The 15,449-nt window shown below is 34.3% G+C and overlaps 1 protein-coding gene across 3 annotated transcripts in view; it reads left to right on the plus strand.

Annotated features, from left to right (window-relative positions):
- Window positions 1-10,845, plus strand: part of LOC121863733 (SEC14-like protein 1) — a 77,082-nt gene extending 66,237 nt beyond the window's left edge. For all 3 annotated transcript variants that reach the window (XM_042362484.1, XM_042362485.1, XM_042362486.1), the window contains 2 exons: window positions 755-912; window positions 5,603-10,845. In XM_042362484.1, the coding sequence (XP_042218418.1) occupies window positions 755-912; window positions 5,603-5,699 (255 nt within the window). In that variant the 3' untranslated portion in view covers window positions 5,700-10,845. The remainder of the gene's footprint in view (window positions 1-754; window positions 913-5,602) is intronic.
- The last annotated feature ends 4,604 nt before the right edge of the window (window positions 10,846-15,449 follow it).

Raw genomic sequence — 15,449 nt, forward strand, 5'->3', positions numbered from 1 at the left:
GTTACCTTAATCTGACCTTACATGACCTGAGAGCCAAATGATGTTTTTTAAACTTTGTCACCATTTTATTTTACGGTAAATCCAATGTAATCAGTCAGTCCAGTGTATTTTGCGCTATTGTGTAAAGTTTGATCTTAGTAAATCTACAGTACTGTAATATAGATATAAACAAATATTAGCAGTACTGTGTATATATTCTCACCAGTGTCTAAAGTCTGCAGACCTTCAGAAACATTAATACATCTTGTGTATTTTTCCTAATTTGACAGTTGTGCCTTTTATTCCTGTGCCATTTTTTCCCAGTACTGTTTGTTACAGCTTATTGCCCTATAAGTTTAATGTTTGTACATTGTTGTGTCAAGATGAATTGCAGTTTCTAAATACAGGAACTGTAATAATTAAAATATATATTTTTTTATAAGGTATGGTACAGGAAGACTGATTTTAATAAAACAAGCTTTTAATCATATGACTGGTCACTCTTAACAGTATTAAATATGGTTCATAATAAATACCATTGTACAGTAATAGTAATGGAAAATGTATTTTCTTGTCACAAAATATTTCAAATTAAAAATACCGTAGGTTAGACTTTTGTTTTATGTATCATTATTATGGTGACTTTGTAAATGTTTGCAGCAGAGAAGAGACTTACAAAAAAAAATATTTAAATCACATCAAAATATGTTGAATTATAAGTAGAATGGAGATTAGACTGATGAAAATTATCCTTACCTGAATTTCTAAATTTCAGGGTTCCCATGTTACATCCCACATGGGCACATATGTATTGCAGTGGCGTTACTATGAGTCAACCCAACACTCATCTCCACTTGATATAATTGATTCCATAACAGCACCAAAGTCTAAAATTATGTATTACTATGAGACTCTCAAATCTGCTGACTACAGGTAAGTCTCTTAAACAAGGATAATAATACCCCCCTTTTTTTTATGTTATCAGTTTTACTGTGTTCTTCATATGGCCAACACTTTAGAGCCCATGGAAAAATCCTATTTCATCTCCTGTGCTTGCTTAGATTTTGTCATTGGCAATACCTTTTCTGTAATTGTAGTTTATCATTTATATTTAAAGTTTTATTCAATTTTATTTCATTAACTCTTAGCCTATATCTTTTAAATGTATGTTTGGAATATTGTCTGCAAACAACACTTACATCAAATTATTTTGTTTGCTTCATGGACAAAAACAATACAGTTGTACCCCACTTAACGCTGTCAATTGAACCCAGAGGGTCCCGCGTTAAGTGAAATCTGCTATGAACAACAGAACATATGGGATTAATTCCAATAGAAACCGCCCGACCCTCAAACTCCACTTTTGAAGGCACATACCTATGTTGTAGTAAAATAAACATCTTAATTTTATGATGGTACATGCACACAATTAATACTAAGAGAAATACAGTCGCTAATGTCCATTCAAATAATGGACTCAACTCCTCCCTCTCACACTCACACTCGCTGGCTCTCTTCCTCTCAGAGAAATTTTGGGGAAACCACTAAATTTTAATAAATAATAACCTCAAACTAAAGTTAGGTAATACAATTGACATTGCTGATTCCTGTAAGACCAGGAATATTTGAATATAAATGTCATATATTTTGCACAAAGATAACATAGTTACCTAGAGAAAATTTTTATCTAAAATTTGTATGTTTAATGAAAATATATGATGTTTATATTCAAAATGATCACCAAATTATAAGAATTCCAGCAATGTAATTATTCTGACCGGTAATTTGTATGAATTTTATGAGCTAAAACAAATATCTTCAGTTAATAAAAAAAAATAATCTTCACAACACTATCTGTCAATCAAAGTACCCCACCTTGCTCCCCCCCATCTTCCAACCGCAGCGGTCAGTCCCAACCTCCCCACCCCCACCACCAATCCCTTCCAGGTTTTTAACATTTAGTATTAAATAATACCTGATTAAAGTTAGATAATATAATTGATGTTGATTCCTTGTAAGACTGGGAATATTTTGAATATAAATGTCATATATTTTGCACAAAAGATAAACATAGTTAATTTGAGAAAAATTTATCTAAAATTTGTATGTCTAATGCAAAAATATGATATGTATATTCAAATGATCATCAAATTATAAGAATTCAGCAATGTAAATTATATCAGACCGGATAATTTGTATGAATTTTATGAGCTAAAACAAATATCTTCAGTTAATAAAAAAAAATAATTCTTCACTGGTAACAGATGGTCGGTTGGTCCTCCCTCCCCCACCCCCCACCAACCGTCCCAAGGAGATGTGTGGGATAACCACTAAATTTTAATAAATAATACCTCAAACTAAAGTTAGGATAATATAATTGACATTGCTGGATTCCTTGTAAGATCAGGAATATTTTGAATATAAATGTTATATTTTGCACAAAAGATAACATAGTTAATTTGAGAAAAAATTTTATCTAAAATTTATGTCTAATGCAAAAATATGATGTTTATATTCAAAATGATCACCAAATTATAAGAATTCCAGCAATGTAAATTATATTCTGTCGGGTAATTTGTATGAATTTTAGAGCAAAACAGGCAGTCAGGCAGGGGCAAATCTAAAAATAGCGTCCTGGAGCCGGACACTCACCGCGTATACTGTATGTGGAAAAAATCCGCAGTTATGAAAGTTCATTTCTAGGGCATCACAGATATATGATAAAACGTTATGGGAAACCGATTAGCGGGTAATACTGTACTTAATAGGTAAATTCCAGACTTTCTAAGGCAAAATTTAAGTATCAAATCCCTTTTAAAAAAATTGAGAAAATATACAAACTCAAAGCCTCAGGTCCACAGTGATCAGTGACTAGTATTGGATAAAAAATTTTTTCAACATTTTATACAGTGACCTTAACCTTAACTCAATCCGTTCCAGAAGGTCGTTCGTTAACCTAAAACCATTGTTTCAATGGGTTTTTGGGTAATTGGTTCCAGCTCACCAAAATTTCCTAAATTCAACAAAAATGGTAGAAATTTCACTTACTTTGAGGTATGTAGAAGGCTCCTGGATGATGATGATGATGATGGGAATTAGAATGTGGGGTGGAGGAGAAGGAAGAAGAGAAGGCATTGGGGTGGGAAGAGTAGTCACCCCATGGCACCATTTCACCCATAAAATTTTAGTTCTCTTGGTGTATTCAAGATTATTTTCTTTTAAATCAACACTGCACTGCATTATATATTGTCAATATGTAAAATATATTTCAAAATGACCAATAATTTGCTTGGAAACACAGAAAAAGCTGCTAGTTGAAGAGAGTCTCAAGCAAGATGTTACCCACTGAAAACAGAGAGAGACTAAAGCCTGTCTGGTGTGTTAACAGGCTGGATGGCACGCCAGAAACTAGTTTCTTTTACCTTCATTTGTATGCAATAATTGTTAAATTACTAAAAGTTAATATTAAAATTTTAAAATTATTGAATTGAATAGTATAAACTTCTTGATATTTACTAAAAATAGTAATTTAAGCCCTAGAACCGAATAATGTATTGGCTATCTCACATTAAAAGCTGGTTCGTCAGTGCAAGCGAAAACATGTTGAGGTCGTTTGTGAAGAAATTTGTTAACCCAATTGTTCGTTAACCTAATTGAAGATCTCAGGAAGTTCTTAACCAAATTTCATAACGAGAGGCGTCAAGTAAACGAGGGTCACTGTAAATGAATATTTTATACAGTACAGTATATTAGAATTAAAACAGTATATTTCAATTGCTGTTTGTATAAGCTAAGGAAAAAAAGCAAAATTAACCTCAAACAGGACCCTTCTATATCAGCTAAGTATCAGCTTTCCACACCAGAGACAATTCAAGTAATTGCTAGAGGTCTATTTGTGCAAAACTTATGTCTTGAACAATTAATGAAGTAGTTAATGCAATTTATTAACACTCAGACACCTGGGGGAGGCCATTCCCACCCCACCCCAGGTTAACAAGGCATAGTCAACTGGCAGTCATCCATACATAAATGCTATATAAATACAGTATTTTTTGGACATAGATAATTTTTTGTTTGTACATGAAACCTATATAATGTTATAAACCCCAAATAGAAAATAACTAATGGTAACATCACCATTACATAGCAAGTTTATCACTGCCATATGACAGCTGTGAGTACGTATTTGTCTATAATCTCTGACACTGGTGTTGGATATACAGGAAATATATTTTGGATGAATTTGTTTGTATATGATTACACTATAATAATATAGGCACTGGATAGTAAAGGGTGTTCTCAGTTAACATTAGAGTTGTGTTCCTTTAAAATGGGACAGGTAAAACGATGATAAACGGATCAGTTATCTCCATAAGAATTATAGTAATAAAGGGTTAAGGCTCAAGGGAAAAGTCATTCCATACATGTCAGTGTTTCAACAGAAGATAGTCTAAACAAACAATTTGATACTTACAAATGATGATTGTGAAGTAAGGAGTGTGGGGAGTGTACTGTATGTGGTGGAGTCAGAATATTGAAGAGGGTACATCAGCCTTACTATGAGTGGCTCTCACATTGGTGGGAGTGATAACTTCAATGTCCACCGAATGCCCACCAACATCAAAACAGTGCACCTAGACTGGTGGGAGATACTCAAAACATCTGGTAAGTTACACTTACGGTATTTAAACTTACAAACTGCTAACGTCCAGTCGGTCAATCACAGTTATGCTTTCAAAATGTACCAACCCATCACAAATTAAGGATATGAGTTGGCTTGAGGGCATGAGATTTAAAAACAAAGGAAGTTTAAGAAGATGTATATGGCAGGCCCAGCTCTCAAAAGACACCTTAATTTTTCAGTTGAAGAGGTTTTAGGTATGATGGAAAAGGTGAAAAAGTGAATGGATATTTTCTTTGGAAAATTAGACAACAAAACACTGCCAGGGTAATAATAATAATAATTCATAGTAAATAAAATTTATAATAAAAAATACAAAACTGAAAATAAAATAATAATAATGATAATGAAGAACCATAAAGAAATACAAAAATTAAAAAAAGATCAAAAGTGAGAAACAATATATGTATGTTGTGTTGTCAAAAGTAAGAGAAACAATTGAGACCCTGCAATTGTGTGTAAATGAGGCAGAAAGTCAGATCAGCAACCTGGAACTTGGTCAAAATTTTCATGATGCCATATGGCAGCAGGGTCTACCATTAGACAACACATTATGCTTACAATATCTTCCTAGGCAGTAATACCTCCCTGTTTGGAGAAAGATCATTTATTAAGGACGTCTGTCAAAAAAACAAAAACAGAAACAGTTCAACGGTTTTTATTTTCATTTCTTACCTATTTTCCACAAACTGAACAAAAATGTGACTGTACATTTCACGTGAAGATTATAACTAAATATTAATGGAAAAAATGATGTACGGATTACAATAAAACACTTAATATACACTACGTAACGATTCAAGAAACTAGTACTTGTACATAGTGCAATTTCAGTGAGCAAGCAGAGGTGTAGTCATCTTTAAAATTAGTTATTACAATAATACATGTACTTAATTTTTAAATTGTGCACCCCTTTTAATTTGTAATTTGTTTATGTTTTAGGGGCTCCATGACCAGCCTGCAGTCATGCCAGAGTGGCTTTTCATCCCTCTCCTCCAATACCAACAAGTCTGCAACTTCTTCGTGTCCATCCCGCTGACCCTGAATTACCACTTGTTAAGATTTATCACTTTAATCTTTGCCAGGATCCCTGTTAACTCTGTAATATCTGCTTTGCTCCAGACATTCTTTTATTGGACGTGGGAAATTTTAGATTTCTTCATGATACAGAAAAACAGCTTCATTTTTTGACAAGTGAATTTGTTCCTGCAATTGGGTGAAGTTGTTAGGATGTGGTTTGTTATGGAATGCTCACTTTGTTATAAGAAGTTTTAGGTTAGCAGACACCTTACTTAGGACGCTGCCTTTTCAGTATAGGACACAGCATAATAAATATAAACATCAGCTAAGAATTTTCTTGTGTAGAATTGCAGAGCAGTCAGTATTACGATTATTTTTAAAGCATAACTAAGTAAACTGAATCAATGTTTTCAGAATGTAAAGGTTGAGTTTTCAGAATGAGAATCTGTACAAAAAACCACAATATTATTATGTGTACTTTTTTTTGACAGGAAAGAGCAGCAGCTATTTTTCAGTTATTTACTTTAGACGGGGATCCCAATGAAAATATTATCTTCAAGGTACATATCTGGGGTTTATCTTTTTATTTAAGGAATTATACAAACAAGGTTCTTTCAGTATTGGAAAGGCATTGTAGTGTCTTAAATTCAGTCCTGTATGATTTGAAATTAATGTTAGGGAAACATGTTCATGATGTTCACATTGTATAATAATGGTTGAATATAAAGATATCAAAATCCTTTATTGGAAAGGTAAAGGTAGTAATGATCAAACAGGCAGCAGTCATCTCAATGATGCTTTTAATACCTAATTTAAATTAATTGGTCAATGGGCATCACTGGCCCTTTCCATATGATATGAACTTAATGCTTCACATCAACTCAATCTCCATGATGCCCAGGGGCTCCTATTCTATTGGTTTGTGGGCATGGTACAAACTGTCAGCTCCTGTTCTAGGAGTGGTCTTTGTATAACTGTTGTTTTATTATTGTACACATATCTTTTGTGCAGTGTTTTCCATATTTTCAGTGGTCATGAAACTTGCATTATGTTATCAAGTTTCTGAAGTTATTATATATACAGTACTAATGTATTTTATTAATTTCATAATCATATATGAAAAATTACTATTTTTAAGATATGAAGGAAGAATCCCTCCGGAATACCTCTCAGCATATACCTCGGTAATGAGCTTTTATGTACACGTAAATGTACAAGCATAATTTTTCATGTATAGTTAAAGGGAAAGTGTGAGGATTGATCTAAGTTAGCTTTTCAGTAAAGACGTTTGGTTCATATAATCAGATTTAAAACTTCTCACTAATGATATTTGCTCAATTTTATGGTACAATAAAATTCTTACAAATTTATCATAGATGTAAGAGAGTTGGAATTGCTTGTGCAAGTAATATTGGAGAATCAGCTATCTCATCTTGAAGAAGGAGGAGGACAGTAAAATCATGTTCCTCAAATTTATAAGATTTTAAAATTTCTACCCTCACTTTGCATTTGTCACTTTACAAAATTTTTTTAAAATATACTAAAAGATTAATTATGCCAATAGAGGGGAATTCCTATTGAGTTGACCAAATCAAATACTGTACTTGAATATGTGCCTAAGGCTTAATTGGACAACTTGTAAAATATATACTGTATTCAAGTGTTCAAAGTTGTCAATTATGAATCTGTTTTGGTGTGATGCTCGAGAATTATATAAATATCTGCTGGTGAGTCATGGAAATTGTTTACTCAGTTGAGGTTTTTGGAGGAGGAGCCTCTGCACGTCTTCCATACAGATTACGTGACTCGTGGCACCTACAGAGCTATTCCTCACACAACTAATGTATACAGGTAATTAATGTTATGTAATGCTATATCAAAGAAAACACATATATTTTGAAACATATTGTTGGTCATAGTATAGTATAGGGCATCACATAGATGGGAGTATTTTTCTTCCTCTATGTGCAGATATTTAACATACCCACTTGTCTGAATGCATCTGTGTACAGCTGTACATTGTTGAAAGTCAGTGCAGAGCACTGAAGTCCATTTTGTAGTGTAATGATTTCCCAGTGAAACATTCTAGAGTGTATGAATTGTACAAGTGTCTATGCACGTTAACTTGCTGGCAGCACCTTAGAGCTAGCATCCATTTGTGTCATGCAGAGTTTCTGTCCTGAACATACATGTGCTATAATTTTTCAAACTGATAATGTTCCTGCTGTGATGGTTTGGGTGTGTCTGTAAAACTGGACAATATTTTGTCGAGTTCAAGAAAACATGTTATATCTAGATGTCTAGCTATTGTCTAATGGTAGAGTAACATTCAGTCTAGTCTATCTATAATTTATAGAAATGTTATCAGATGTGTATATTGTGGACATTACTTACGTAGGTAATGTATCATGTATAACGTGTAACCTATTTGTATGATATAGTAATCGAAAATGGGTGTTTAATTAATTTGATTTTTAAACTACTTCTCGGTGATAAATCTCTTCAATATTTGTTTAATTTTATTAATTATTTTATCGTGAACTGGGGCATTCTTAATAACATTCAGACAGAGTACTGCCTCTCAATACACTGTACAGTATAACAATCAAAATGGAATCTGCATAATTTTATTATAAACGGGCATTCATTTTTACACATACAAAGACTCGTCTTTGAATTGAGCACCCAAAGACACATTCATTCCTTATTAAATGGTAGTATATCAGGCTTCTATAGAGCTTTATTACTTCAACATAAACAAAAAATTAAGATTCTTTTAACTCATCATTTGTTTTGAATGTTGCACCTGGTTCATTAAGTATCATGATCATGGCATCCTAAACTTTCTCACTGTAAAAGTTTTGTTTGTGTGGACAACTTGAATTGTTCTTATTGCTTTACTCATGGATGCTGTGATCATGCCACAAAGTCTACCATCCCAATATGAGCCAAGACATTTATGGTTACTGGGAAAATAAATGTTACAGATCAGTATCCGCTATAACCTCCAGTCTCTTCCAAAAACCTTATGGTTCTTTCACCCATGATTTTTTTTTTTTAATTTATTGGTCAGTTTTAGTTTGCCAGTCTATAATGTAAATGACTCCTTTGTTTCCACTTTAATATCTTTTTAGTGTGTGGCAGATTCTAGGATATTTTGTGTAAACTCTAAAGTTACATTTGATTACCCCGGTATTAGAGTCCAACCTGTTTCATGGGTAGAAATGTTATAGTAATAACCTTCCATTTGTTTGTTCATTGATAAAATTACCATTTTCTATGCAAACACTTGCCCCAGTCACTTGAATTTACAACTGGGAACTCCTTTCTTGGGTCCTCAGGACTGATTAGCATGAACAAAAGCATTTGGCCTTAAGTGATGGTTGCAACCATAATTTGCTGTCTTGTTGATTTGTGTATGCATATTGTGTATATAATGTGTACATATGTTTTAGTCATGTCAAAGAACAGATGGAATGCATCTGTCTCATTTTAAACAGGAATATTGCACCAGGACTAAGGAGATCGGTGCAATTATGGTCGATAATATTTTTTTTATCCGCCATCTTAAGTGAAATTTAACATTATTTTATGGTATTAAATTTTTGTTTTGACAACTGTGTGAATCTCTTATCTGTGTTCAGTATTTGATAAATAAGAACGGACATTCTACACCTTGCTTGGGTAGGGCCAGAGACCGGACAAGCACTGGGAAGGCTCTAAAATAAACCTACTGTAATGAAAAATTGGTAATGAAAAATCACCTTAAAGTAGTCTTTGACCCTTGCTTTGCATGATTAAAAAAACAAACACAAGGAATCAAACAAAGAGATGAAAAGAGTTTTCATTTACATCTTTCCTCTGATTGTTTTTTAAAATTTCCTTTCAGCGAAGTTATACTTTCACTGATGGCATTACGCTAATACCTGTGCTATCTAGTCTGGTGTGTACGACGGTAAGAAGCAAGATCAGTTGCTCTAATGTTTTTCTCTGAGATGAAGAAAATCGCTTTTCTTATGTAACATATCACAATGACTGCTCGTAGTGTCTTGCATAATTAATGTCTAGAAAATTGAGAGACTGATGACTTTTTGCCTTTTATTGTAATTGTAAACTGTTAATGAGCAATAAAAAACATTACTTAAATATATTGTAGATGAATTTTAAGGCTAAAAATGTGCAAAGCATAAAATAAATGTCATGTACTGTACTGTATTAAATATTTTGTTATCTATTTGATTACAGTGAATATAATCCAGATAATTCCTGATTTAAATAAACCAATGAATAATTTGAATGACTAATAAATTCTTTAATGGTGCAGCATATTGTAGGTACAGTATTGTATTAATTTTTCCATTTATTGCACTCCTGTAAAACAGTTGTTGTTGCCAAGTCAGTTTTTTTTTCCTTGGGTCTGTAAGTATTTAAAATTATAGAGTGAATTTGAATTAGCCTCCTCTCAAGATGATATTTTTCCAAGGAGACAGAGAGATTTCCTGCACAGCTCCATGCACCAGTGTGTTCCACCTGAGTAAAGCATCAAAAGAATACAAAAATTGCTATAATTTAGCAATGACCCTCTGATTGTATACACAGCTTCAGATCCTTCAAAGTTTCTTCTAGAGTTGATTAAACCGCATCAAATAAGCTGTTTGCTCAGAACTAATTTAGCAGAAAAATAATAATCTTTATACTGTACTAATGATGACAATAATTATATGATTAATAACCATAATATTAGCAATAGAGAGGTAGCATCCTCACCTTCTGGTAAGAGGGAAGTTGCAAACAGGCACCAAATATGAGAACAATTTCATTAATTACATTAATATGTTAATGTCTGAGTTTATTCTTGGAATTTAAAAGTAAATTTAGGATTGTTTTCCAAACTTTTTATTAGCTTTACTGTAGGTTTTACTCTGAAATTGTAAGTGAAAATAAAGCCAGAGCTTACTATTGTCAAAATAAATTTTGATAACGCTTATCACATAAAAACACTTACTGATTCTTGCATTATCTGGATCTGAAAAGGTAGAGAACCAAACTGTAAATAACATTAATATATTTCTTGCTTCACTGATGTACTTATCAGGGTGATACTGTGTAGTGGAATCTTTGCTCTTGTAATGGGACAAATAAAAGGTATTCAAATGTAAAAGGAAGGTGGATATTTATTTTTGTACCTTTTGATAATTTCCCATAATACTGTATGCACATGCCATTTTGTTGTATAATGTGTGTGGTTCAGAAACCACTTCAAATGCCACAGGTGTGGGCCAGCTGGATTTAAAAATTGCTCCAAACGCCACTGGAGTTAACATCAATTCAATTTCAATTGTTTATTCCTTGATAGAGGAAGCGGGATCCTAGTGCTGTCACTAGGTACCCCTGTACAATGACACCAGAAGCATCTGGCAAGTGTGACAAGTATATGCAGTATAAATATTATAAAGGGGCTTACTAAAGCCTAAGGAAGGAAGGACACTCCTTTAACACATAATCAATGTTATTTACAAAATATCTGGCCAGTATCGGGAGGATCATCGTGTCTCCGTCAGGGGGTCATGGAGTGGTGGTCCAGCAGGCGTCACGGAAGCGTTGTATGTGGGGACATCTTAGGAGGTAGTGGATAAGGGTGCTGCTGTCGGGTCTTCTGCATAATGCACAAGAGCGTTGCTCAGGGGATGCGGGGATACCAATCTCCCAAGCAAAGTCATACCCAATGATGATACAGGCTAGTTAACATCTGAGGATTGTATACCCCCCCTTCCCCCTCCAAATCAAATTGACCCCCATGGCTTACAATACATTTATTTTCGGGGGGGGGGGGGTGGCTGTACATGGATATAATTTAATACACAACATAATAATTATTTTCGAGTTAAATACAGTACCTAAATTCCCTTTTTAATGATATACATATACAGTGGTCCCTCGGTTAACGAATTACCTTCCATAAGAATCTTCAATTCAGTTAACGAACAAAAATTTGATTAACAAAATCCTTACGAACATCACGTTTTGTTGTGAGCATCAGCTGATGGGCTAGTCTGCTAATTCAGTAATCTGTTCTATGTTTACATTCATTTCCAGTGGAGTAAATATCAAGAAAGTTGTGCTCTTGAATATTTTTGCATTTTTTACATTAAAATTATTAGTCATTTTAACATTTATATAACATATTGAAAATATATGCAATACGGGGAACTAGTTTTTTATGTGCCCATCAGCTGCTTGACTCAGCCACAAGGCGTCAGTTGGGCTTTGAAAACAGTGGAGTGAACATCTATTTTGTTGGTGTCTTGAATATTTTTGCATTATTCATTGAAATTATTGGTCATTCTGAAATTTAGTTAACATATTGATAATATATAGTGCAATGTAGTGTTGATTTAAATAAAATAATCTTGAATTACACCAAGTGAATTTAAAATTTTATTGGCAAAATGACAGCATCAAGCATGGGTCCCTTGATTCTCCTCCATCCCCACTTCCTTCTCTTCTCCTTTTTCCTCCACCCCCACTTCTAATTCCCATCATCATCATCAACCAGGAACCTTCTACATACACACCTCAAAGTAAGTGTACTTTACTGCATTTTTTTTTTTTTTTACTTTTTATGTACTTTTCGGTGAGCTGGAACCAATTACCCAATATCTCCTCATTGAAGCAATGGATTCGGTTAGCGAAATTTTCGGTTAACGAACGACCTTCTGGAACGAATTGTGTTCATTAACCGAAGGACCATTGTACTGTACAGGCCTCCCTGCGTTATGGAATTTTGCCTTTACGGAATTTTTAAATTATCAGAATTTCAAGTTACAGAAAAAACTTGCCCTACGTAATTTTGGTAAATTTATCAAAAAATGCAATTTTATCCAAAATTTTTATCAAAATTATAAAAAATATTTCATGTGGATTCTCTGTGGTGGCCAGCAATCACCACAAAACTGGTGCTGCTAATTTAGAATTCTTTCCCCGACTTGTGTTCAGGACCGTATTTGCCCTTGTGGAATTTTGGTTAATTTATTAAGATTTTCAAAGGAAAAAATTGCAATATATATAAAAAAAAATTCACTGAAATTATTCAATTTATTTCTTGTGGATTCTAGTGGTAGCTGCAAGATGGCTGCCTGGAGGCTCACCTCATCAGCTGAAAGTAGTTACAACAACAATGGCGCTGCTCAGTTCAAATTCTTTCCCCAGTTTGTGTTCAGGTATGTGTCTTGTGTTACTGTGTACCCTTATTCAAGATGAGTGGATAAAGACCATCAAGTTCAAGTGAAAGTAATGGTGATAAAAGACTCCATAAAGGAATTGCATTGAACTTGATGTTTTAAGGAAGTAACTTTGATCTCACAATCTCACCTCGCCACCTTCTGCAGCACTCAACATTGTTTCTGGTAAGTAAAATTTGAGTGTTTTGTTACTTTATTATCATGTTACATCATGAATGACTCGCTCATTGTATATGGTTAAAACCAAATGATTTCATACATATACAGTATGTGCTTGTGTCACATTTTTGGGCCTCAACTTTTATAATTGAAGTGTACGGGAAAAACGGATTCGCGATACAGAAAAATGTTCAGGAACGGAACCCTTCCATGACCCAAGGGATGCCTGTACTTAAATGCCCATTTAGATATAATTACCATACTTAAAGGAATATTTCCACCATCTATATTAACTCTTACAGTGAACACATATGATTAGGTAATTCACTGATTGTTTTTAAAGTACATGAGTAATTCGTTTCCTTGTATCTGATTGGTTGATCTTAGGTTTGAAAGCGGTTTTCATTTGTTGTTGATTTCAGCCGTTCAAGAAGCCCCTACGCATATCTTCGTCCCGTTGGGGCATGTGATACGCCTCCTTACCCTTGGTGCGTCCCAGGTGGTGTACCTCCAACTTGGCCTATCTTAAATAAACAACTCAGCCCACACATTACTAACTCGGCCCGCCTTGCACACTTCAAACAAGTAGCTGACTAGAGGGTCAGGAATGAGTTTAAGATATGTTTCATGTCTTTTTTGGTTCACTGAAATACGAAGAGGGTGAATGAGTGAATACCAAGGGTTTAATCGGTATGAAGGACGAATTTTATGAGTTTATGTGAGAAGAACTTGGTCAATGAACCATAATTCACATTCGTAACTTGTGCTTCTCCAGGTGATTTCGAATAGGGTTTGAAATTATTGCTTCAAGCAATTTGCCTACAATTGATGTTAAACTGATTGGACAGTAGTTAGAGGATACAGTAGTGATCTCTCTCCCTTCTTGAAAATCGGTATTACATTCGCTATCCTCCAGGATTCTGGTACTACATCCGTTTTTAAGGGCATACACTGGATCTGAGATAATTTAGAAGTCATCAAAGGAAGGCTGTTTCTCCTTCATGCGCAGGTTTATATATGCCGTGAGCTGCCAGAGGTGGCTACTCACTCAATGACAGAAATTACATTCAAATCAACTGCTGCACATTCAAAGATGACCCTCAGTTGACACAGGTCTGGCTAATTTCTTAAGTTGATTTACATAAACTAATTAGAGATTGAGCTTGCCAGGAAAAAGTGGAATACATACGTTGACAACTGAAACCCCAAATGGGCGGGACTTACGGAGAGGGAAAACGCGTTTCTTCCTAGGGATATCTCACCAGTTATCCACATGTTTTGTGGGCGTGGAGTATAATATGAATCATCAGATTTCAAACAGACCAGCAGTCATTGTGACCATGACACAGCTCCCCCTTCCCCAAGATTCTTATTATGCGGTAACGTTCGCTAAACATGTACAGTAGTTACACAGATTCTTTAAATAACTGTTACCTTTTGTCATGGTTTCACACTACATACACTCATAACAACACATCAGGACTATTACAGGCGTCTGGCACAAAAAGGCATGCAAAACAAGAACACAATGGTACATATATGGGATAAACGGTAGTTTAAAAAAAACAATCTATCATCACTGACAACATTGAATAGGGAAACAAAATACAGGCAAATACATATACATAGGAGAATAATGTACTGATACAGAAAAAGCATAAAAGTGGGGTTACATACATAACATAAAAAAATTGTTACACAATACACACTCTAGTCTAGAGAAACAGCTTCTCATATCAAGAAAGTTTTCATTGAGGAGATTGATCAAATGCTTACTGGACACCACTGAGATTTAACTTAGACTTCTCAAGCTAGGACATAGATAAAAGGACCCCATCGAGCCGAAGGAATGATTTGTTTGACTTTATTCCAAAAAGTCATGTCCTACTCGCGAGAGGCAGCAATTAATTCGAGGGATCCTGAACAAGCGGAGATATTCCCAAGAATCCAATGCAAAATGAAACGGTCCTTATGGGAACACAACCAAACCAAGAACTCTCTGTACTTATAGCATTAGCCATGTAGCGGTATTGGTGCCATGATTTCATGCCCGATCCCACTTAAAAGTCATGAACACTACTATACACAACAACAAGCCTAGCTAGGACTTAACACACAAAACTTGAGAACTCACAACTGCTATCTTTACTCAAACAAGTAAAAGATACCCATCAGATGATTGCATAACTGCCAATCCATCTTCCAATATCTCTATGACTTTACTGCAAATTGACAATCCCTCTCCGGAAAAAAAATTCAAGAATTTAAAAAAGAAAAGAAAAAAAAATTAAGAAAATATAATTCACAAATACCTACATACTCATAAACATTCCCATTGCACCACATTCCACAACTCACATGGGCAAACA

Source organism: Homarus americanus, unplaced genomic scaffold (genome assembly GCF_018991925.1).
Source record: "Homarus americanus isolate GMGI-L3 unplaced genomic scaffold, GMGI_Hamer_2.0 scaffold48354, whole genome shotgun sequence".
Classification (NCBI taxonomy): Eukaryota; Metazoa; Arthropoda; class Malacostraca; order Decapoda; family Nephropidae; genus Homarus; species Homarus americanus.